Source organism: Camelus bactrianus, chromosome 2, assembly GCF_048773025.1.
Source record: "Camelus bactrianus isolate YW-2024 breed Bactrian camel chromosome 2, ASM4877302v1, whole genome shotgun sequence".
NCBI classification, from domain to species: domain Eukaryota; kingdom Metazoa; phylum Chordata; class Mammalia; order Artiodactyla; family Camelidae; genus Camelus; species Camelus bactrianus.
Window position 1 is genome coordinate 125,906,599 of NC_133540.1, and position 21,791 is coordinate 125,928,389.

The 21,791-nt window shown below is 46.9% G+C and overlaps 1 protein-coding gene across 10 annotated transcripts in view; it reads left to right on the forward strand.

Annotated features, from left to right (window-relative positions):
* Positions 1–21,791, forward strand: part of PROM1 (prominin 1) — a 144,116-nt gene that overhangs the window by 118,576 nt on the left and 3,749 nt on the right. For all 10 annotated transcript variants that reach the window (XM_074349990.1, XM_074349988.1, XM_074349991.1 and 7 more), the window contains 11 exons: positions 1,225–1,377; positions 7,410–7,533; positions 8,913–9,016; positions 10,658–10,742; positions 12,283–12,429; positions 13,058–13,129; positions 14,109–14,201; positions 16,478–16,531; positions 17,113–17,193; positions 17,309–17,377; positions 19,483–19,575. In XM_074349990.1, the coding sequence (XP_074206091.1) occupies positions 1,225–1,377; positions 7,410–7,533; positions 8,913–9,016; positions 10,658–10,742; positions 12,283–12,429; positions 13,058–13,129; positions 14,109–14,201; positions 16,478–16,531; positions 17,113–17,193; positions 17,309–17,377; positions 19,483–19,575 (1,075 nt within the window). The remainder of the gene's footprint in view (positions 1–1,224; positions 1,378–7,409; positions 7,534–8,912; positions 9,017–10,657; positions 10,743–12,282; positions 12,430–13,057; positions 13,130–14,108; positions 14,202–16,477; positions 16,532–17,112; positions 17,194–17,308; positions 17,378–19,482; positions 19,576–21,791) is intronic.

Below are 21,791 nucleotides of genomic sequence, written 5' to 3' on the forward strand. Positions count from 1 at the left end.
AACGTGCCTATCACATGCTGTACACATGGCATCCCCTTTAATACAAAATCCCTTTGCTTGTGTTCTATTTATAACCCTGTTTCATAGGTGAGGACACTGAGGCTCAGGGAGGTGAGGCGACTTTCTTAGGGCTGGCGACAGCACGGCAAAAGTGGGTTTTCAGCCTCCGCCTGACTCTGCTTTTAATTATTGCTCTGTAATCAACAAGCCATTTTCTGACCCTGCAGCTTGGCCCCCCCAGCAGGTGTCAGGACAAACATAAGACACACCCTTTACAATCTCATTGGAAGTCATAGCTGGAAAAATGGTGCAGTGATCTGTCTATATATCAGCTCCCCTTCCTTTCATCTTCCCCCATCCTGAGACTGTAAGCTCATTAAAAAAAAATTTAATGAAGCAGATGAGGTATACATTAACTGGAAAAGATTTCTGAAGCCAGGTCCAGGGCTTATTTCATTTTGTGTCCTCAGTATCTGGAACAAAAAGTCACAGAATTGGTACAGGTGGCTATAATGATAATTGACGAGTTTGCACTTAATTGAATGAAAAGCTGTAGTGGCTGCTTTTGTCCAAGAAGTAAATGCTTTGTTTTTTAGTGTTTTAAGGGTTAGGAAGCATTTCTACCCTTAAATGCTCCTCAGTTGCTGGGAAAGGTTGATGTACGTTCCAGGAATGCCAGTAAGACCTAATTGAGGCTCCATTATCCTAAAATGTCTCACTGGACCATTACAAAATTGAGACTTGCAGGCATTTGATTTAGGATGCTCCTAAAATTCTGAAATATTCAATGCCCTCATCACATAGAGTTGCTGGCTCAGTAAAGAACACAATTCACTCCCCGCCCCAAATATTCCTGCAGCCACAAAACATGTCAGAGGAAGACCAGTGGAAGGAGCCTCATGTTTCTTTATCTCATCATATCTGTTCACATCTCATCATCATCATAATAAACACTGCAGGAACCCTGAAGGAACTTAACCCTGCAAAGGAAAGACGGAATAATCCCGTGTCCGTTGAGAGCTCTTTGAAACCAAGATAAACATCATCTTGGTTGGGTTTGAGGGCTAGGGGTGGAGAGGGGTCTTTTCACAACACTCTCACCCTCTGAGGAATGAACAGAAGGATCTGACACTGGATCACCAGCTGTTCCAGCTCAAGTCCGAGAGCTCTTGTGTTGCGATGACGTCACTCTTGTGTTTGCTAACACTGTGCTTGTTCCACCAGGTGGCTGGGTTGCTTGGTTGTCTGCTGTTTGCTGACCCTCATAGTGATTTTTTTTTGCCTGGGCTTACTGTGTGGCACGTTGGGCTATGACCGGAAAGCTACCCCAACCAGACGAGGCTGTGTCTCGAACACCGGAGGCATCTTCCTCATGGTGTGAGTGTTGGCTCTTCCTTGCCGTGGGTGGGGTGGGGGTCGGTTTGAAACACAAGGAGGAGAGCAGGTGAGTCTGGTGTTACAGCGACCCGGTGGCCTCTGGGCCAAGCAATCTGGGTTCCAGTGAAGTAGGTCGCCTGGTGTGATTGTGCTTTCATTGGTTTGGGGAATTCCATGAAACGTACGTAAAGGAAGACTCTCAGTTGGCTGCACCCTGATAGACAAGCTTAAAAACAATACTTCTAGACGGTAGACTCCTCTTTAAAGCAGCTGTCATGGAAATTGTTTCCAAGTTTCTTTTCCTGATTCTTACTGGTTTTTTCCCCATATTCATCCATCTATCCATCCACCCCTCCCTCCCTCTCTTCATTCATTCATTCATTCCTTCACCAGATACTTGCTGATGACTGACTTGGTATCATACACCATTCTATATGATCAGCCAGCTTGTTCACTTTGAAACACTAGAAACTTGATTCAGAACAGAGGTGGCCAACCTGGCACCCTTGGAATTCAGACAAGTAGCCTAAATTAGTGATGAGATCAGATGCGAGGTACCAGGGAATGGTGAGCCTGCCGTGGACTGAAGCCACTGCCCCCATTTCAATCACATTCATGTCTAAGTTCATATTTTTGAAAGGGGAAAAAAAAAAAACTTTACTAGAGTGTAACAAGGTATAGGGGACATGCACGAGGTGGGACTGGAGATGGAGCCAGGAATGGAAGGCAGTAACCAGGGACAAAAGCTTTGAATGGTCCCCAGAGAGGAAGCTGTGTGAATTCCACCTCCATGAGCTCGTGGAGAATCCATGGGGGGGGGGGGAACGGGGGTGAGGAGGCCCCAGGGATGGAAAAGATCTGGAACAAGTCCTTCAGACAATAGAGAATCACAGCCGTGGCCGTTTATTATGTCAACAGGGACATGCCTTGACTTGCTTTTTTAACCTTTGGGTCGCTCTGATGTTCAGACTTCTTAAGAGCAATGGTTCTAAGGCCTTTTCCTTAAACCTTTAAGCTCCACTGTAGTGCAAGCCTTTATTAACATGAACACAGGCACACGAGTTTTAAAAATAACCTTCAAGCTAATGACATGGGAGTCTGCCAGAATTGGACAGAATTGGACAGAGTTCCACACATGGAAACGCCTGTTTGCTTACATGCCTAAACTTAAGAAATTAAACTAGCAAGGAGGAGTATATTTGCCCGGACTTTTTGTTTAAATGTACACGGCTACAGACAGAAAATTAATTTCATGTTCAGAATTTAATAATCCCGGCACTTGGCTATTTTGTCAGTGTTTTGATGGCAAATTTATTTATTACAACTTTTTAATTGTTTGAAGGGAGGGAGTAAATACTCCATCTTTTTCAAGGGATAAAACCAAAAGATGTGATATTTAGCTTCGAAGAATAAAGAAACAGGAGAGTCACGAGCGGATTGATGGCGGCTGAGAGCAGCGGCAGTTTGGACGTGATGCTCATTTGTGCAGGTTAAGGACTCTCTGAAGGGCTAAAGTCACGTGGACCCCTATGACTTCGGGGCCACAGGATTTAGCTCAGCAGTAAGAAAAAGGCTGGTGACTATAAGTTGCCATCAGATGCGTTCCAGGTGGTCTGCAGATCCGGAGGGTGGCTGTGGTCTCTGGCCTGTAAAGCTCACTGCTCCACATGGCGTGCTCTGCTGTCCTTGGCAAAACTCTCCACCCCTTGCCACATCTGGCAAACAACTGGATGGACTCATCAGACTAACCAGAAGAATGCAGTTCCTTCTTTATAATGCTCTACTTGCTTGTAGACACAAGAAAGCGTATATTTAGTTCAGCTTCAACCAAAACACCACCGGCTCTTTAAAAATAGGGACACTGTTCAATCAAGAGCGTGAACTTCATAAAAATCCTTGCCTCCCGAGAGGACGCTAGTGAAAGACCTGGAAGGAGGGCAGGCAGAGAGTCCTGGCTCTGTCTGCCCCTCCATCTCCTGAGGGCCCAGGGAGCATTTTAGGGGCTGAATGGATGATGGGGTGAACGTACATCTGCAGGGGATATGGACAGTTTCCCCAGAGATAAGGAGACCCAATTAAGGCAGCCAGAAAACAAATCTCTTGTACTGAAGCCCACTGTAAAACTTCCAGTTGTAGCTTGAAAACAATGCCTGGATTACCCAGACCTTTGAAGAAAAACTAATACCAGATGTTGCCATGGGCGTTTTACATACAGTGGAACTACAGGTGGCAGTTTCAACTGTTCTGTTAGAGCAGGCAGATGGATAGATGTGAGCAGAGAAAGGGAGACACAGGCCAAATGTCAGGAAACCATACATCTTGTGAGCAACCAGGGTCCTTGGGCAGACAGAGGAAAACAGGAACCTCTGGACTGGTAAGAAATCACACATTTTGGGGTGACGAGTGTTCTGGAGGCAGACAAAAGTGGGGAAAAGCAAGAATCTCTGGTGTCCCAATGTAACCTTTTGCTCACTATGCTCTCATTATAATAAGATTAGCCTTGCAGGTTAAAAGTACCCATCACGCACTGACGCCATGACACACTTCCGAGCCAGACTAAACAAGGACAAAAACCTCTCCTCCCCTTGGGAAAGTGGAGCTGGGATGGAGATCAGGGAACACAACTCCAAACCCTTCCCTCCCCAGTGATATTCTGCCCATTCATTTTTATACCCCGTGTAACCAGCTTGACAAAGAAACTCAGCACAGCTACTCACCTGAGTCTGCCCACTCTCCCCTTGAGAATGTGCTGTGTAGCCCTTAATAAATCCTCACTTTACTTTCTTGACCTCCGTGTCTCATCTCTGAATTCTTTCTGCAAGGAGACAAGAACTTAATCACCGGCAACAGTTATAGATACTTGGAAAGCAATTTGTTAGGTTCTAGCAAGGGCCATAAAGAGACCATAATCCTCTTGGTCAAGCCCTTCCCATTTAGAGAATTTATTTTGAGGAAGTAGACCGAACTGTGGGAAGAGCATCCTGCGCAGCTGAGTGTTTTTGCCTTGTTAGTTATAACAGCTAATTCCAGGTGACTGTCAGCTCCCAAGGAATGGGAAATCACGTAGCCACGGAAAGGATAAGTAGGTTAGCTCTCCTGGATGGCTGACGAAAGTGTCTTAAGATGTGCCACAAGGACCCACAAAATCATGCACGTGTCATTAGAACCGTGTGATCGGGAGTGGGCAAACTTTTTCTATCAAGGTCCCAATAATCAGTATTTTAGGTTCTGCCGGCCACATACAGTCTTTGCTGAATATTATCATTCTTGTTCTTATTTTTTCTTCTCCTTCTTGTTCTCCACCTCCTCCTCCTTTACGACACTTTAAACACACACCCACCATTCTTACCTCACCAACCTCACAAAGACAGGCCCTGGGCAGTTGCATGCATGTTCCTGACCTGGATGCATGCATGTTCCTGACCTGTATACATGCATGTTTAGAAAACAAAAACTGGAAATGTCAGCAGCATACTCTTTAGAGTAGTGGTGTTGCTTTGGAGTGTTCTATAGTAGGTTATTGATTATTTGTATAATTCTAACACACACACACACAACACTGATGTGCTCAGTTAGAACCTGGGGGTCTGTTATCGCCCTCTGTCGACTGAAAAAGAATGTACAACCTTAAAGTTGAGAATTATGTTTTATTCAACGGACTTGAGGATTAAGCCCAGAAGACAGCCTCTCAGGTCGCTCTGAGGAGCTTCTCTGAAGAGGAAAGGGAGGAGCCCAGATAAATAGGAGTTTTTGCAACAAAAGCTAGGTAGTCGGAACATCAAAATATTACTGTTAATTAAAGAAAACCAGACAACTCAAGTTAATGAATTTCGCTCCTTTCCATGTATGGGAAAATGCAAGAATCTGGGCTTACTGAAATCATTCCTTTGACGAACACCTTAATTAACTCTCTAGGGCCAGTGTCCTGCTGCTCTCCATCCTGAGTCCCCCAGGGCACACAGACAGGCAGCAGCGGCTGATGGCTTGATGGCCCTGACACCCTTTGTTTACTGATATGGCAGGTGGTGTTTTTCATCCACATCTCACCTGAGGTCCCCTCCTTTACCTTCCCCCTAACTCAATAGTCCTGTCCGTCAGAGAAGGTCCAGACTGACCGAGGGCCCCTCCAGCAAACAGACCTTGCTGTTTATTTCAGACCAGCCACTTACATGTAATTCTGCTGTAAGTGTTTGCCCTGGGAAGAGTTGTGCTGAGAAAAACACTGTATTATTAAAAACATCAGCCCTCACCCTCCTGAGGGTCCTTCTGATGTGCGCCAGTGATGGTACAGGATTGGCTACTTTGCCTAGACTAATTTAAGGGTTTGCTCTGTCTGTGTTTCCGTCTGGGCACCTGAGCATGGCTAGAGAAAAGTCACACAACAGGGCACATTAGGATCCCTACGAAATTATGATACCCCACCTCAAAGGGACCCTCCATAGCCCTGGAAATTCCTTCTTTCCTCCCTCTCTCCCTCCCTTCCTTTATTTCTTTCTTCTGGTCTTCCCACTCTGGTACATCCATCCTTCTTATTTCCTCTCTCTCAGCAGACAGCTTTACCATTTTCTTCACAGAGAAAATAGAAGCCATCACAAGCTTTCCACCACCACCCCTCCGAACGTGACTGCGCTCACAGACACGCGAAGCCAGAGGCAGAGGGGTCTCTCTGCCCGGCCCCTCCTCCTGCCCTGGCCCGCTGTGTTCTCTGTCCTTCCCTGCTCACCGTCCGAGGATGGGTCACAGCCTCCCTTCTCTCTCCTGCATCCTCATTATCTTCTCTCCTGGGTTTTCTTCTCAACACTTAAACATGTTCTGTTCTCTGCCTTTGAAAAGGAAAACAGAAAACCCCTACCAACACTGCTCCTTCCCTCCCGCTCCCCTCTCTGCACAGACGTCGGGAAGTGAAGGTCGAGTCTGCTGCCTGTTTCTGCATCTCCTTCTTCCTCCCCAGCCAGCTCCCCTGTGACTGCCCCGCCTGTCACTTGCAGGGCAGCCGTGATCTCTCCGTCTCCAGTACAGTGGGCTGCTTTTGGTTCTTCTGGAGCGCGTCCTCAGAGCAGTGATTGGAATAACTAGCTGCTGCTTCTGCAAACACTCCTCAGTCTCCCTGTCAGTGACTTCACACCCTAATGCTTTCCTTCCTACCTCTCTGACCCTCCACCTTGGTCTTGTTTGCAGACTACCCCTGTTCTTCAAATGGTGAGGCTCCCCCGGTGCAGCCCTAGGCTGCTTCTCCCTCCAACCCCAGCCCCAGGGGTCAGTGATCGTGTCTAAACTGCTGATGCCCTAAAGGAGGCCTGTAACCCAGGCATCTGCTCCAGACACCTGGCGGCCGCCTCCATGGCATCTCCACTGAGGTGTCTCCCGGGCAACGTGACCAAAAGGCCACCCTCTCTCCCCTCCCTGTCCCTGCCGCTGACAAGCCCTGGTGCCCCCCTTGGCCCTTTCCCTTCCTTCACCCCCAGTGCACACGTCTTCACCACATCCCGCTGCGCCGGCCTCCCGTGGCACACTGCTTTCACTGCCAACTTCTCTCCACCACCAGCACCCGGGTCCGACCACCACCTGCGGCCAGAAACAGCCCCCTCGGTGGCACCTTGGTCCACGTGGGCACCTGTCCATCTATCCTTCATGCTCTGCCAAGAGAGAAATGTGGGGGAGGGGTGTTCTTCTTGAGCGTTCCCTCCCTGGACCCTTTACAGACTCCGAGGAGTACGTTTCCCACATCACAGCCTCCTCACTCACCAGGAAGCCACAGTTCTCTCATGTGACCCCAGAGCCCGTGCCTGACACCACGGTGCTGGGCTGCAAGCAGGCCAGGGGCTAAGTCATCAGGGGCCCCTAAACACGTGCTTAGGACTGACGGGGACAGTGCTTACCCCTTCCTGTCGGCGCTCGTGGGGAGGCTGACCCGCCTAACCCGCAGGAGGCTGAAGCATACAGTGACTGGGTAGAGTTAGTAAGGACTGGTAGGAAATGTTGAGTAATTCCTGGTAAAATTATTAACTTTATTTCTATTTTTTTTTCCCCAGCGGGGTTGGATTCAGTTTCTTATTCTGTTGGCTACTGATGACCATTGTGGTTCTTACTTTTGTGGTTGGTGGAAATGTGGAAAAACTCGTCTGTGAATCTTACCAAAACAAAAAGTTATTCCAGGTACATATGGTTTGGGGACCCCTTATGGAAGGGGCTTGGGTCAAAACTTTTATTTCCCCATATCTTGTGAGTTTCTTCAAGAGCAAAACGATGAGCAGTTGGTTTGTATTCAATACAGTGAGATTCCTTCTGTTTGTCAGAGCAGAAAAATACAGCAATGCGGCCGACCGTAGAACAACAGGCAGTTGAGGGGGTGGGGGGCTGACCCTCCACGTATGCAAAATCTGCGTACAGTTTATGCTGGTTTGAGGACCCTTAATTTTAAGTGAAAGAGACTGATAAATGGCACACCTTGTGGCTGAGGGCTGTCCCTGGTGGAAATCTGATGAGGTAGTTAGGAATTGAATTTGAACTTCACTTTCTCCCTCTGAAACCAGCTGCTTCAGACTCAGTGGCACCAGGTCCAAGTTTAGCTTCGTTAACTAATGATGTTTTGATCTACATGTCTGTCTTCTAACTTTGGCTTTCCAAGGTTTTTCTCCAGATTCAGGTTTTTAAAAAATCTGTTTTCTTGTTTTATTGGCTATATTGTGTTGACCTCGAATCTGTTACTAGAATCAGGTGAATGGCTACTAAAATAAACCAGCTGTTGGGGTGGTAGTTTAACTGCTCAGCCGGCTGAGGAAAATTAAATCAGGAACATGAGTTTGTCAAGTCGTCTCCATTTGGCCTCTTGATTGAAAAATAATACATCAAACCAGACTTCACCATCTTTTGTGCTACGTTAAATTGTTGAAAAGGAATTCTCTAAAAGTAGGGGATATTTGGGAACCATTTACAGTCCTCAAGCATATGTACAGTCATGTACTAACTACCCCGTCTTACATGTGCATCCTGTGAGGTCAGAGAATGTGCCAATTTCATTCATTTTTGTCTACAGGGAAGTAGTGAAGAGCTGGGTCAGCTGCTTCATGGATTCTATTAGCTGTTCTCAGTCGAACAGTCTGTTTTGCTCCCATTTCTAATATGTTCATTTTACCAAAATAGAGGTCCCCCCCCCAAGGGTACTGTTTTTTTTGTTTTTTGGGTTTTTTTGAGGGGAGGTGGTAGCTAGGTTCATTTATTTATTATTTCTTTTTTAATGGGGGCTACTGGGGATTGAGCCCAGGACATCATACGTGCCAAGCACGTGCTCTACTGCAGGGCTCTACCCTCTCCCCAAAAGTAATCTCAGTGATTCCTACTGATGCCACCCAGAAGTCAACCCATTTATTCCAATTACACTCCTGTTTTTTAGTTGTAAGTTGAAAATCAATGAGGAAAATCATGATACGAACATCCCCCCAACACTGTCTCTATCACAGAATATTCATTTTATTATCTGTATGTATGTGAGTAGAAAACTGTCTTTCCAAAAAAAGCTTTAAAATTTGTTCTAGGTTTTGGACACACCGTATTTGCTGAATGAGAATTGGAAATACTACCTCTCTGGCATGATGTTTGACAAACCAGACGTTAATCTCACTTTTGAACAAGTTTACAGGTACAAATAATTGCATGATGCATTTGTGTGTTGTTGTTGTTATGGAGAATGTTGTTTTTCTACAATGAGAATTTTGCTTTCAAAGTGTCTTTAATTTTAATGATCAGACTTTGCAGTTCCAGAATTAAGCTGCTCTCTAGTCTTGGCTGTATGACCAAAAAGATAACCCTCCCCCTGAACGCCTTCTAGGCCTTAGGACGGTGATGCCCCGAGTCGCTTTGTCTTGATCCCTGGGGAAGGTGACCCCAAAATGCATTCATGGGACACTGTGAAAACTCTTATTTAAGAATCACCCTGCCCCATGTAAATGCCATATAACAAGAATTCATCGAATGGGTCTGTTGACGGAAGTAATCAATAAACAATCTCTAGCAGGAATAGAAAAGAATTTTATCTGAGCCAAACGAAGAACAATAGCCTGGGAGGCAGCCTCTCAGGTTACTCTGAGGAACTGCTCTGGAGAAGCATGGTTTTCAACACCGTTTTGTATTTTGTCAGAACAAACATCAAACAAGTCAAGGATACACTCATTAAATGTTTCCAAACAAGCATCAATTAAACCATCCCTAGGCAGAGAGGATGAGGCCAGGCTGGGCCTGGCCTGCCAGCTCTTTGTGATTCTGGCCCTTGTGGAACTTTCTGGTCTCACCTCCGATGGTTAGTATGTCAAACGCTCTGTTCCAACACCAACCCACGTGGGGCTCCCTGGAGAGGAGTGTCGTTCCTCCCAGGGGTGGGGGAGGGTTGCCTCTCCCAGGCACCCCTTGGGGCTAGAGGGCTTTGGCTGCTGGACAAGGAGGAGGTGCCCCAGGAAGTGGCCGTCCTGGTGGCAAGGTTGCACATCAGATGAGGCCACCCTGCTTAGCTCAGTCGAGGAGGCACTTGTCACATTATGAAGCACAGAGAGGTGAGGCCAAGTTAGGTTTGTGGCCAAAGTGGACTGACCCTTTGGAAGTTTATCACCCCGTCAAACTGGGTCTCCTTCCTGCCTTTAATCCAACCTTATGTTTGGTGAGTGAAGCCCACCCTAGAAATATGCAGGGGCTTGATAGGATCTTTTCATAAATCTTTTAATAAAGATAGTTTATTTTTATTTATTTATTTTTTAATTTTTGTGGGGGAGGTTTATTTATTTATTTATTTTGAAGGAGGTACTGGGGATTGAACCCAGGACCTTGGGCATGCTAGGCATGTGCTCAACCACTGAGCTGTACCCCCCTCCCCCCTTAATAAAGGTAGTTTATTTGTAACACACCTTTGTAACATGCTTCTTTCTGGCCTATGCTTTTTTTTCTTTTAATTAGAGTTTATTTCTTCCCAAATTTGTAAACTCCATTATCACTCACAGCACTGGAAGAGCTCAAAGGAGACAGACAGAAGGATGCAGTGTTTACCAGTCCTGTTGTATCTGTCCCCAACATGGGGCATTTAGTAAAATGGGGAGCGAAGGCAGGAATGGTGGGCGCCATGGGGGTTCGTGCGGCCACTGGTGATGGCCCACTGCGTCCATCCCCAGACGTCACGCCTGTGTACACAGGTTAAACAAGGATGAACAGTTAGCCTTTCTCTCCATCCTGAGCAGTGGACCGAGGTGGCCACAACTGCCTTTCTGGATCTTGATTTCTCTGTTTATTCCTTCAGTGATTGCACGGAAAACAAAGGCATTTATGCCACACTTAGGCTGGAGAACATCTACAATATCAGTAAACATCTCAATTTCCAAGAGGTGAGTAACCAGGGCTGATCAGGATGCTGACCTATTTCTCTGCTACATTCAGTTGTCTTTTGTTTAAATTGGGGTGAAGTTCACGTAGGATAAAATTAATTATTTTAAAGTGACATTTAGTACATTTGCAAGGTTGTGCAACCTTCACGACTGTCTTAATTCCAAAACAATTTCATCACCCGCCCCCAACCAGTTGACTTTCTTTAGCATGCGTTTCTCTAGTAGATCATATGAGCTCCTCCCTGCGCACGCCTCATGGGGAAAGATTTTTGTCTTGCTGAGCGTTGATGTTCCTCGAGGAATAAACCCCGCTTGCTTCCCAGGGATGTTGACTCTCCAAGACCAGCCACCCTTTTCGGTCATGTCCCTGAAGAGAGAACGAGGCACCAAGAACTGTGGCCCACACAGTCACCACTGCTGGCTGTGGCCCCAGGATGCCAGCGTGGGCGCTGGTGAGCTCTGCTGGCCTTTGCCAAGAGACACCGTGAGGACAGAATGGAGCGACCTCTCCTCCTCCTTTGCCCAAGCTCACACCCAAGGCTTGAGTCCTAAGACTCCAAGGAGAGGCCAGTCTAGAGCACACTGGCTGGGAAAAGGGGCAAAGGGGTTTCAGCTGCCCAGGCCTAAGGCACTATTAGCCTAGGCTGTCCCTACTCCCCCATGCCTGCGGGCCTTCTGGGAAAGAATCTAAGGAACCTTCTTTCTTCTGGGCTTCCACATGGAAGCAGATACCAAGGGAAATCAAGGGAAGAGGTTGCTCCCCAAATCTCACGGCTTACCCACTGAGGCATCACAGAAGGCTTCCAAGAGGTACCGTGAGGCCATGACGGCCTGACAGTTTTCAGATGTGAAGAGGCTTATTTGAAAGCTGCGTACAGATTTTGTATTGATTATCTTCCTTAAACATCCCTTGCACGTCTACATAAATAAAATATAATTTTGCAACCAAGCCCTCAATCGATGCCCTCTACTCATTGGCTCATCATGCTATGTGCCATTTTCTTGGTGCACCATGACGATGTGTGACACCTCCCTGCTGCCCCATCTACCCGCAGGCCCAAGTCATCAACCACGGTCCTGCGATCCCGAGTCTCCCTACCACGCAAGTCCAGTGCATGCTGCCTCTTTCCGCCCCTTTCAGCATCTCTATTTGTCAAGACTCACTCAGAAGCCACCCCCTCTGTTGGCCTCCCTAGCCCCCTGCCTTGAAAGGCTCTGTCTCTGGTGTCCCCATGTGGTTCATGTGCCTCTATTACAACACTGCCTCTTCCCTTCGAGGTCTTTGAGGGTGGAGGTGCAATATTACTCTGTTCTGCAGCCCACCTCCTGGCCTCGCACAGTGCTTGGCCTGGGTATAAGGAAGAAGGCAGGGAGGTGGGGGAGGAGTCGGGGGAGGGGCGGTACCAGGAAGAAATGCCGGTCAAGTGTGCGTGTGTTTGTTTTTGGCCTGTGTGGATTTTATTGCTCTTTTAAAGCATTGGGTATGTGACGTTCTTGGAGAAGAGCGGACTGATTCCTAACTTTTCTTTTTATTCTGCAGCGTATGGGAAGCATAAACAGTAGTTTTGAAAATACAGTCATCAGAATTGAGAACGTAGTTCTGCTGGATGAGGCGGGAAGAAAAAACCTTATGGATTTCAGCTCTTCGGGAGTAGACAGAATAGACTACAACACCTTCATGAATGCGGTATGACCCATGAGTTCATGCTTGATTTTGGGGGGATAAGTAGGGCATCGCATATATATGGTTTTCGCTTGTTTGTTCTTAGTTTTTTTTTTTTAATTGAGATGAGATTCACATAACAAAATTAACTCTTTGACCAAGTGAGCAATTCACTAGCATTTAGTATAATCACAGTGTTGCAAAACTAACCGCCTTATCTGGTTCCAGAGTGCCTTCATCACGCCAAGAGAAAGCCCCAATCTCATTCAGTAGTTGCTCCCATCCCCCACTCCCAGCCCCTGGCAACCATCGCTCTGTCTTCTGTTTCTGTGAATTTACCTATTCTAGATATTTCATATGAATGGAATCATACAGTATGTGACCTTTTGTATCTGATGATCTTCACTGGTCCCTTCTGTGTAAGTTTTTTGAGATACATGTCCATCATACCGTGCATCATCACTTTATTCCTCTTTGTGGTTGAGTAACAATAATATCAGTTTTATGTGTATAAATTAGAATGCAGATGTTGCCCATGTGAGAGTGTCTAGCCTTACTTTACGGTTATGGACCTGTGTTCTCTGTTGCTTCTGACACGTTATGGTTTAAAAATCCCACATCCATAACATCGCTTTTCGCACCTCTTTTGCAGACCAGTAAACATCCCACAAAAGTGAATCTTTTATCCTTTGCTGCTGATCTAGATATAAAAGCCAATCATTTGGTGAGTTCAAACAGTCTGGTTAAATGCTGTAATTGTTGTAGATGTCAAATGTCTGTACCATTCTTAGAGAAGCTGCGGAAGGGGTTCCTTAGACCACAAGTAACTCCTCTCCGTGCATGGTAAAATCTCCCACCAGCAGCCACTGCCGCCTGGCCCGAAGTCTGCGAGCGCGTGAATGTTTCCTGGGCGGCTTCAGGATGCATGCAGCTGTTCACAGCCTCTGCTCCTGGTGCTGCTGCCCTCGCTGCTTTAGCCTCGAGTCTGCTTTCACCCCTGTCAACCCCTCATTGCCTGTGCACACATGTTTGTTGCAGTACAGGGGGTAACTGAGGACATGGGAGGGAGATCCCATTTGGTGCCATGCGTCGCCAGTAATGAGTGGCCAAGGGAGGGCAAAGGCACCATCCAAGCCCCGTAAGCCTCCCGGTCACCACCTCCTCTGCTGGTAGGTGACTAATGGCTGTAACTGGTCCCTCTGAAGAAGCAGCCGAGCACGATGATGTGGAATTTGGGCTCTGGAGGAAGACTAGTATTTAAATCCTGACTCAGCCACTTCCTCACTTTGGGCAAGATAGTGCACCCCTGTGCCTTAGCTTCTTCATCTGTAAAATGGGGGCAATAGTAACGCTTATTATACATTGTTATACCAGAAACTATGTAAGTGTGGGTTAAATAAAAGTTTTTAGTTGAACCTTGGTTTTCTTATCCTGTGAAGTGGCTCTCCAGCGGCCGTATTAGGGTGAGGTGAGAGAGGAAACACAGCCTCTGGCGCTCAGGGAGAGCTGAGTGTGGGCTGTCACTGAGAGTGTGTGGTTCCCCGATTTGAGGTAGGGAGTCCTGGTGCTGCCCCTCCTCGTGAGCCCCGCACCCACATCGGCATCCCATTAGAAGGCGGCATCCTCGTGTCCTGTGATTAGAGACCGTGCTCCAGAGTCTGGAAAGATGGTGCTAATATTTATTTACTTTGTTTTCTTTGTAGCCCCAAGGAGATTTGAAACAGTCCCTGAAAAGAAATGCACAAACCTTGAGAACGATTCACCGCATCAGAATCATTCCTTTGGAAAAATCAATGGTAATAACCAACAAGCTCTGGCACCTCACCAAGACCCGGGCAAGCCCCCTTTCACCTAGGATAAGTGATATATTTGCATCTAACGCGTAGGTCAACGTTGATTAACCTCAGGCTAAGAAATTGAGCTCTTTTTGGGAAAAAAATGGTAGTAACTGGGCTTTGAAGAAGACGCACTTTCAATTTTCACTACTCCTTTTCTGCCTTTTCCTTGCCTTTTTCCATTTGAGTGTGAGGTTAGCTTCGATCTGTGGCCACCTCGCATGTTCTGCTGTAGTTTCCATGGCTTTAACAGCCCCCACCCCGCCCCCCGCCCCAAGCCTTGCAGCAACTGAAGTGCTGCTATTTTGGTCTGGACTCACTCTTACTTGGTTTCTTGTTCTTAAACTCTTTTCCTCCTGACCCTGCTGGGAACTATGGGAAGGCAAGGCTGTGTCCTCTCTTTCTACCTCCACTGAGTGCTGCTCCCCGTACCGATGTTCTTTTCTCCTCTCTTCCATCCAACTTCCACTTTCCCCTCTTTTTCTTCTCACTGCCTTCTGGCTTCTTTCCTTAAATGCCTGAAAGGCAGTTTGTAGCAGAGAAAAATCACGGACCCTGGAGTCAAGTGGCCCTGATCTCACGTTCCGCTTCTGCATCTCCAAAGGCTTGTCGCTTTCAGTTTCCTCGTGTGGAAGCAGTGGGGACGGTCCTCGCCTCGCTGTTCCCTGGAAATGAAGGACCTGATGTCCCCGAGGCACTCAGTCAGTGGGAGCTGTGACTCTTTTTTTTTTTTTAATTGAAGTACTGTCAGTTACAATGTGTTAATCTCTGGTGTACAGCGCAATGTCCCTGTCATGCATATGCATACATATATTGATTTTCATATTCTTTTCCCTTAAAGGTTATTACAAGATATTAAATATAGTTTCCTGTGCTCTACAGAAGAAATTTGTTTTTTTTATATATTTTTATATATAGTGGCTAGCATTTGCAAATCTCAAACTTCCAAATTTATTCCTTCCCACTGCCTTTCCCTTGGTAACCATAAGATTGTTTACTATGTCTAGGAGTCTGTTTCTGTTTTGTAGATGAGTTCATTAGTGTCCTCTTTTTTTCTTTTTTTAGATTCCACATATGACTGATATCATATGGTATTTTTCTTTCTGGCTTACTTAGAATGACAAATGGCATTGTTGCTGCAAATGGCATTATTTTATTTTTTCATGGCTGAGTAGTATTCCATTGTATAAATATATCACAGCTTCTTTATCCAGTCATCTGTCGATGGACATTTAGGTTGCTATGCTTGTGTGGAGGTTGTGTTGGCAGTCGTGGAGGGGAGGCTGCATGGGCACTAGGTTACAGGGTCAGCTTGCTCAGGCATGAGGAAGCTGATCAGTCCACTCGACTCCAGCTTCAGAACCTTCTAGAACTAGTTCTTTCTGTCTCTCTTTTCATTTTCCTTCTTACTTTCTTGTTCAGTCAAGTTTTCACCAAGCCCTCCCAACAACTTTCCTGATTCATGTGCCGTGCCCCCTCGGTTCTCTCTCTGATGTCTTGTTTATCTGAGCACAACTTTGTTAACATTGTAAGCTGGTTTTTACACATTCCTTAAATCCTGTCCTTTACTTCACTTCCTTGGACTTTTCAGAGATGGGCAACCTACAAATGGGCAGGTTGTTCTGTAGTTGTGACCCACAATTTAAACTGGGGGTTAGCAAACCAGGGCCTCAAAAACTGCAGCCTATGGGCTCCATCTGGCCTGCTGTCTGTTTTGATAAATAAAGTTTTACTGGAACACAGCCACATCGACTTCGTTTCAGAGGATCTGTGGCTGCCTTTGGCTAAAAGGGCAAAGTTGAGTAGTTGGGACAGGGTATAGCCCACAAAGCCTAAAATATTTACTTATCGGGACCTTAACTGATAAAGTTGGCCAGTTTCTCCTCTAAACCATGCAAATTAAGCCACTCTTGTCAAGGAGGTTTTACTTTAAGCATTGCCTGCTGCTTTGCACAAACCCGATTCCAGACAGTTTCCTGGACACCTTACCTGTGGTGTGCTGCCCTTCAAAGCCCTAGAATATCGATCCCAATTTTCTCCGTCATGTTTTCTTATACCAGCAGTATGCGGGATGCATATTGCTACCTGTGTCTGCTGGGTTTTTTTCTAGAATGAAACTTACAGATTAAAGCCAGATTTGATGGCTGACTTGGAGTTGGGGCCGGGAGAATACAAAGCACATGATCCTGCAGCTTCGTGTAATAAGTTGAAAAATATTATCTGTGTTTGTTCATCAGAGCACTGTGTACCAAACCATGAGGGGACTTCAGTACAAAAACAGTGGACTGGGGGTAAGGATTTGTTTTCTTTTTCTGGCATGGAGCCCTGTTATAAAAGCACCCACAGACTTTCAGAGATGTTGGTTTTTGCAGATACTTTAAGTAAAATGAAGTCTCAGTTACCCACCCATTCTAAACACCAAACTGGGTTCTGCCACCAATCTCCTTTCTACAAAGACTTCTGTAAACACAGGCAGCATCCTGGCATGTTGTTAGTTACAGGAGAAAGTGGTATTTGGATGTGTAGGATGCAAGTGTAGAAGACACACCGGTCACTTTTATGGTCGTTTTTACAGCCTCCAAATCTCCGTGCCTTCTGACCACAAACCTTCATTCTCATGGGAGGACTGGCACAGTGCCACCTCGTCTGCCTTCCAGGGGCCAAAGCAAGTCACACAGCCAAGCCCACCCTCGTGGGGAGGGGACGTACACTGGTGTCCTGGGAAACCATGCCTGGGAAGCTAGCAATAACCACGAACAGCTAGTACAGCCTTCTTAATAGCAGGCTGTGGTGGCGTGGAGCGGAATTAACAGACTCTGCCAACTGTGCAATGAAACCTTTTATCACTTGATACCACTGCTGTGTTTTCCAGGTAAAAGTGGCCAATGTCATTTTCTTTTTGAATACTGCTCAGGACTTCCTCAAAAACCACATCTCCATGATCACTGCCGAAGTAAGTTTTGTTGTTTAAGTAAGTATGCCAGTAAGTGGACGTGACTGCCTGCGTAAGGAGAGGACGATGTTGGCATTTTAATGGGCTTAATTCTCTTTGCTGTCTTTTTTTCCAGGAAAGTAAGAAGTTTGCGGCTATGATACTGGGATACTTTGAGCACTATCTGCAGTGGGTCAGGATCGCCGTAAGTGGTTTGACCTTTAAGAACTTCAGGGGGCCCTGTCTTGAGATAGTTATTTTCCAGGATAAAATCAGGAGGAACTCAAATTAAATTCCCAGTAATTAGAGAGGAGGGAGGTAAAAGGCCCTTGATCGTGGGGCTCACGAGTGGAGGCGCCGTAAACTCAGTACAAGTGGCGTCCACGCCAGGTGGCTTCCCCGGCCTGCCCACGTGGGGTCGTGCCCACTGCTCCAGGGGCTCTGGCCCCCTCCCCTGCGTCTCCCCTGGCAAACCACAAGCTCCTGATGATAGAGTCCCTTTGACGCTGGGGTTTGTACCTGCCCCGGGCAGCGCTGCGTCTGCTGTGTTGCTGGTGTACTTGGGGACTAGGGTTCTTAAACAGCAGAAGTTTATTTTCTCACCATCCTGGAGGCTGCAAGTCCAAGATCAAAATGGCAGCAGGGTGGTTCCTTCTGAGGCCTCTCTCCCTGGCTTGTTGGTGGACGTCTTCTCTTGTGTCTTCACGTTGTCTTCCCTCTGTCCGTGTCCATGTTTCCTCTTCTTTTATTAAAGACACCAGTCCTGTTGGATTAGAGCCCATCGTAGTGACCTCATTTTAACTGAGTTGCCTCTTCAAAGACCCTATCTCCAAATATGGTCCCATTCTGAGACACTGGGAGTTAGGACTTTGACATAGAAACTTGCGGTGGGGGGTGGCCAATTCAGTCCATAAAGTTGGGTCTCTATGGACGTATGAGAAGTTGAGGGGAAGGGTGAAGTTCCCAGGGGTGCACGTTGCTCCCAGCATGTGACTTACGGAGAATTACAGCGTTTTGGAAAATGCCTTTTGTCATCTTGGGCCCTGGGCCAGGTCCCCACTGAGGATCATTCCTCTGGGGCGGTGTGCTTGCAGGAGAGTGACTCAGGGAGGTGCACACGCACAGGTGAGTAGTGGCAGAGGAAACACACAGTCTTATCGCCACCATTGCCAACCTGCATCTCCTCTGCTTGACCAGAGGACCCCATCCAGTCACTCTGGAAGTAAAGCGAATCGGGACAGGAATGCTTAAGTCATGCAAGAGCCACAGCATGGGAATATTAAGTGGCCGTGGGTACAAAATGGATCAGAGCTACCCCACAGGACTTGGAGAGATTTTTATGGAGTACATGTGAGAGAGAAAAGCCAGATGCAGGAAAACATGCAAGACGTGACCCCTACCCCACTTTTTGTAAAACTAACGGTGAAAAAGCCTGATAGGGTTGTTTGAGCTCAGAAGCATAAGGTTATGAACGTGGGTTGCCCTGTAAGGTGCAGGTGGAAGAAAGGGGGAGGTGAGCCAACCAACAAAGGAAAAGAACTAAGACACACCCCTGCCCCAAAGGGCCAGCACCTGGCTTACTGTACTTACTGTACTTACTACGAAGCTTCTGGAATCAGTGAATAGAGCTTTCTGAAGTCAACGGGATTGGAGCATCTGTTTGTGTTTATTCTCACCTTGTTAATGAGAACTTCGTTTTCTGTCTTCTAAGACGGGGTGCACAGGTACTGCCAGTGTTGTAAATAATGTTTTATTGGCACACAGCCACGCCCATTTGTTCGTGGATCGTCCGTGGTTGCTTGCACCCTACCACGGCAGAGCGGAGCAGTAGCGACAGATGTGTCTCAGCCCAGCCTGCAAAGTCTGAAATATTTATTCTTTGGCCCTTTAGAGAGAAACTTTGCAAACCTCTGTTCTGAAATGTCCCCTGTTTTGAAATGTCCCCTGTTCTAAAATTATCCACCTTTCTATTTAGATCATCCCGTCAGATTACAAAGGGGTCAGGTAAGAAATTCAGACTGAGGTGCAATGCTGGCCGCCTGGACTCTCTGATGCTCTCGGGAGTCCTGCAGGTTGGGACTTACTGTTCCAATAACAAACGAGGAAACCAAGAGAATCGAGGTCTTGCTTTCTAGTACGTACTTTGATGTGTCGTGGAACTCATGCATAGAAATCAGCTGTCAGCTCCATATCCCAAAGGGCACAGAGATCCCTTCTGTGAAAACGGGCCAGAAGTGACTGGCATGTCTCACTCTTGTGGAATTGTGTGGGTGTGGCTCAGAGTTTGCCTGTGTTTCTTACCCACTACAGATCACCGAGCAGGTTGCAGCCTGCAAACCAGTGGCCACTGCTTTAGATTCTGCCATTGACATCTTTCTGTGCGGCTACGTTGTTGACCCCATGGTAAGAATTTCGTCTTTCAAAATAAGAAGACACGATAAACTCACTATCTTTGATTTTTTTTTTCTTCCAGATTGTGGTACATGCTATTATGTGAAATAGATTTCTGCTCGGGTCTGTTACAGTTGTAGAGTCCAAGACCTAAAATCTAAAATCTAGCAGAATGTGTTGATACCAAATAGACTAGAAAAGTCCAAGTCCCAGCTGCACCTCTTCATTCCTTACTGGGATTTTAGTTACGGAAGTCAGGAGACCTTCATGAAGAAGACTCCTCTTTGCCCAGAATAATCAGAAAGGAGCAGTCACTGGTGTGCAGATTGCCACCGTTCCATGGGACTCTTAGTGCAGCTGTAAATGGAAGCCTAAAGATACAGCAAACTTAATTTAATTTTTGAGTTAAAAGCCCTTTAAGATGCTTGTTACCTTTGGGCTGGTAAGTTCCGGTTAGTCAAGTTCATTCCCCAGCTCTATTCACTCCTTGGTCCACACTGACTGTCTCCATGAGTCAGTCCTCTCACAGCCTTCCCTTAAAGCACCTCAGTGACTTACCATTCACACCACAATAAAGATCAGCCTCCTTAATGTTCTACACTAGACCCTGCATGATTGGCTGCCTGCTCCTTTGGCCACATTTTGTACTATTTGATCACTTTTCCTACTGTGCTCCAGACACACTTTCTTTCATTTCTTCAAAAAAATTTTCGATCTTCCCACCCCGGGGCCTTTGCACATGCCAGTCCTCTGCCTGGAAATGGGAAATTCTTTCTCTCTCATTCCTCTCCTCCACACCCATCCCTCACCTAGCTGACTCCTCTAGGTTTTACAATATAACGATTGAGAACAGGTTCTGAATTCAAATTCCATTTCTACATTTCTTGAACTCTGTGACTTGGGAAAAATATTGAACTTCATCACCTTAATGGGGTGGTTTTGATGGTCCAAAGAGAGATTGCATAGGAAGCCCTTAGCACCATTCTTGGCACATGAACACACTCCATGAATGTTTGCTGTCATTCAGTTTGTGTGTCTTGCCCAAACGTATCTTTTTTTGTCCAGGAAGGCTCTTCTGATCTTCTCAACTAGATCTGGCTCCCTTTCCTACACTCCCATGGAACTTCCTGCTTTTCCTTTAGAGATGTTATTAAGCTGTTTGAATCATGCATTTGCGTGGCTTTTTGATGAAGATCTGTCCCCCACAACGTACACTAGACTCTAGATGCCTTAGCAAGGGGTACATGTTCACTGCTGTGTCCCTGTCATCTGGAGTATCTCCAGCACAGGCCATTGAATGAAGGATGATCAGATAGCCGTCTGTCACAGTGCATTCGGATTGCTCTATCCATCCATCGCCCTGTCCCATGTCCACATGCCCTACCTTCTGTGGGATGGACTTTTGTACCTGAATGGAAACAATCCTGCCTCTTTCTCCACCATGCAGGCCCCACACCTTGGCTTTCCGGCTGCTTCTCTCTTGTTCCAACTTCTTATCCTTTTTGTCCTGCTGCTTGGAGCCCCTGCTGATGGCTCTGGTTGAAGCCCTCATTAGGGGAGCCCTCAGTTAGCCTAGTTAATTATGAGTTCATCTCCTTGTGTCCAGTCTCTACCACCCGCCCGCAGCCAGGCATATTACCCACTGACCAGAGGCCTCTCTGAAACAATGGGAGACACTGGAGGGGAGGCCTGGAGGGGGCTCAGGGAGATTGTAGGCTGGAGCTTTGTCAGAGGTGGTTTAAAGAGTCAGGGAGAGTTCTGGCCAGGAAAATAGACTCCAGGCTGTCTGATGTGTTTCTTTTATATCTTGATTATACCCCGAAGGATTGAGGCAGCTTCCGGTAAAAGGTATGGTTGTCATAAAGCTCTAAGGCCTCCACAAACAAGGTTGAGAGCGTAGAAATCTACCAATAGAGAACATGTGGAAAAATAGAACAAGCTTACTGGAAATTCTGGGCCACAAGGTGCCACTCCAGTCGACACTAAACCCAGCCAGGAACAAAGCAGCAATGCAGGGGCCGAGGCCTGAGGGTCTGGGCGGTGGTTGTTGCCTCCCTGCGGGCTAGGAGGGCTGCTGTAGTGTTGCTGCCGTGTCCTTGGGAGGGGCTGCAGACTGGAGCCTCTGCAGGGATCTGGCGGGTGGTAGATTTGCAAAGCAGGCCGAGGTCAGACACCGGCTGGCGTACAGGGTGGATGGTACCCACGGGGCCGTGCTGGTCGTGCACGGC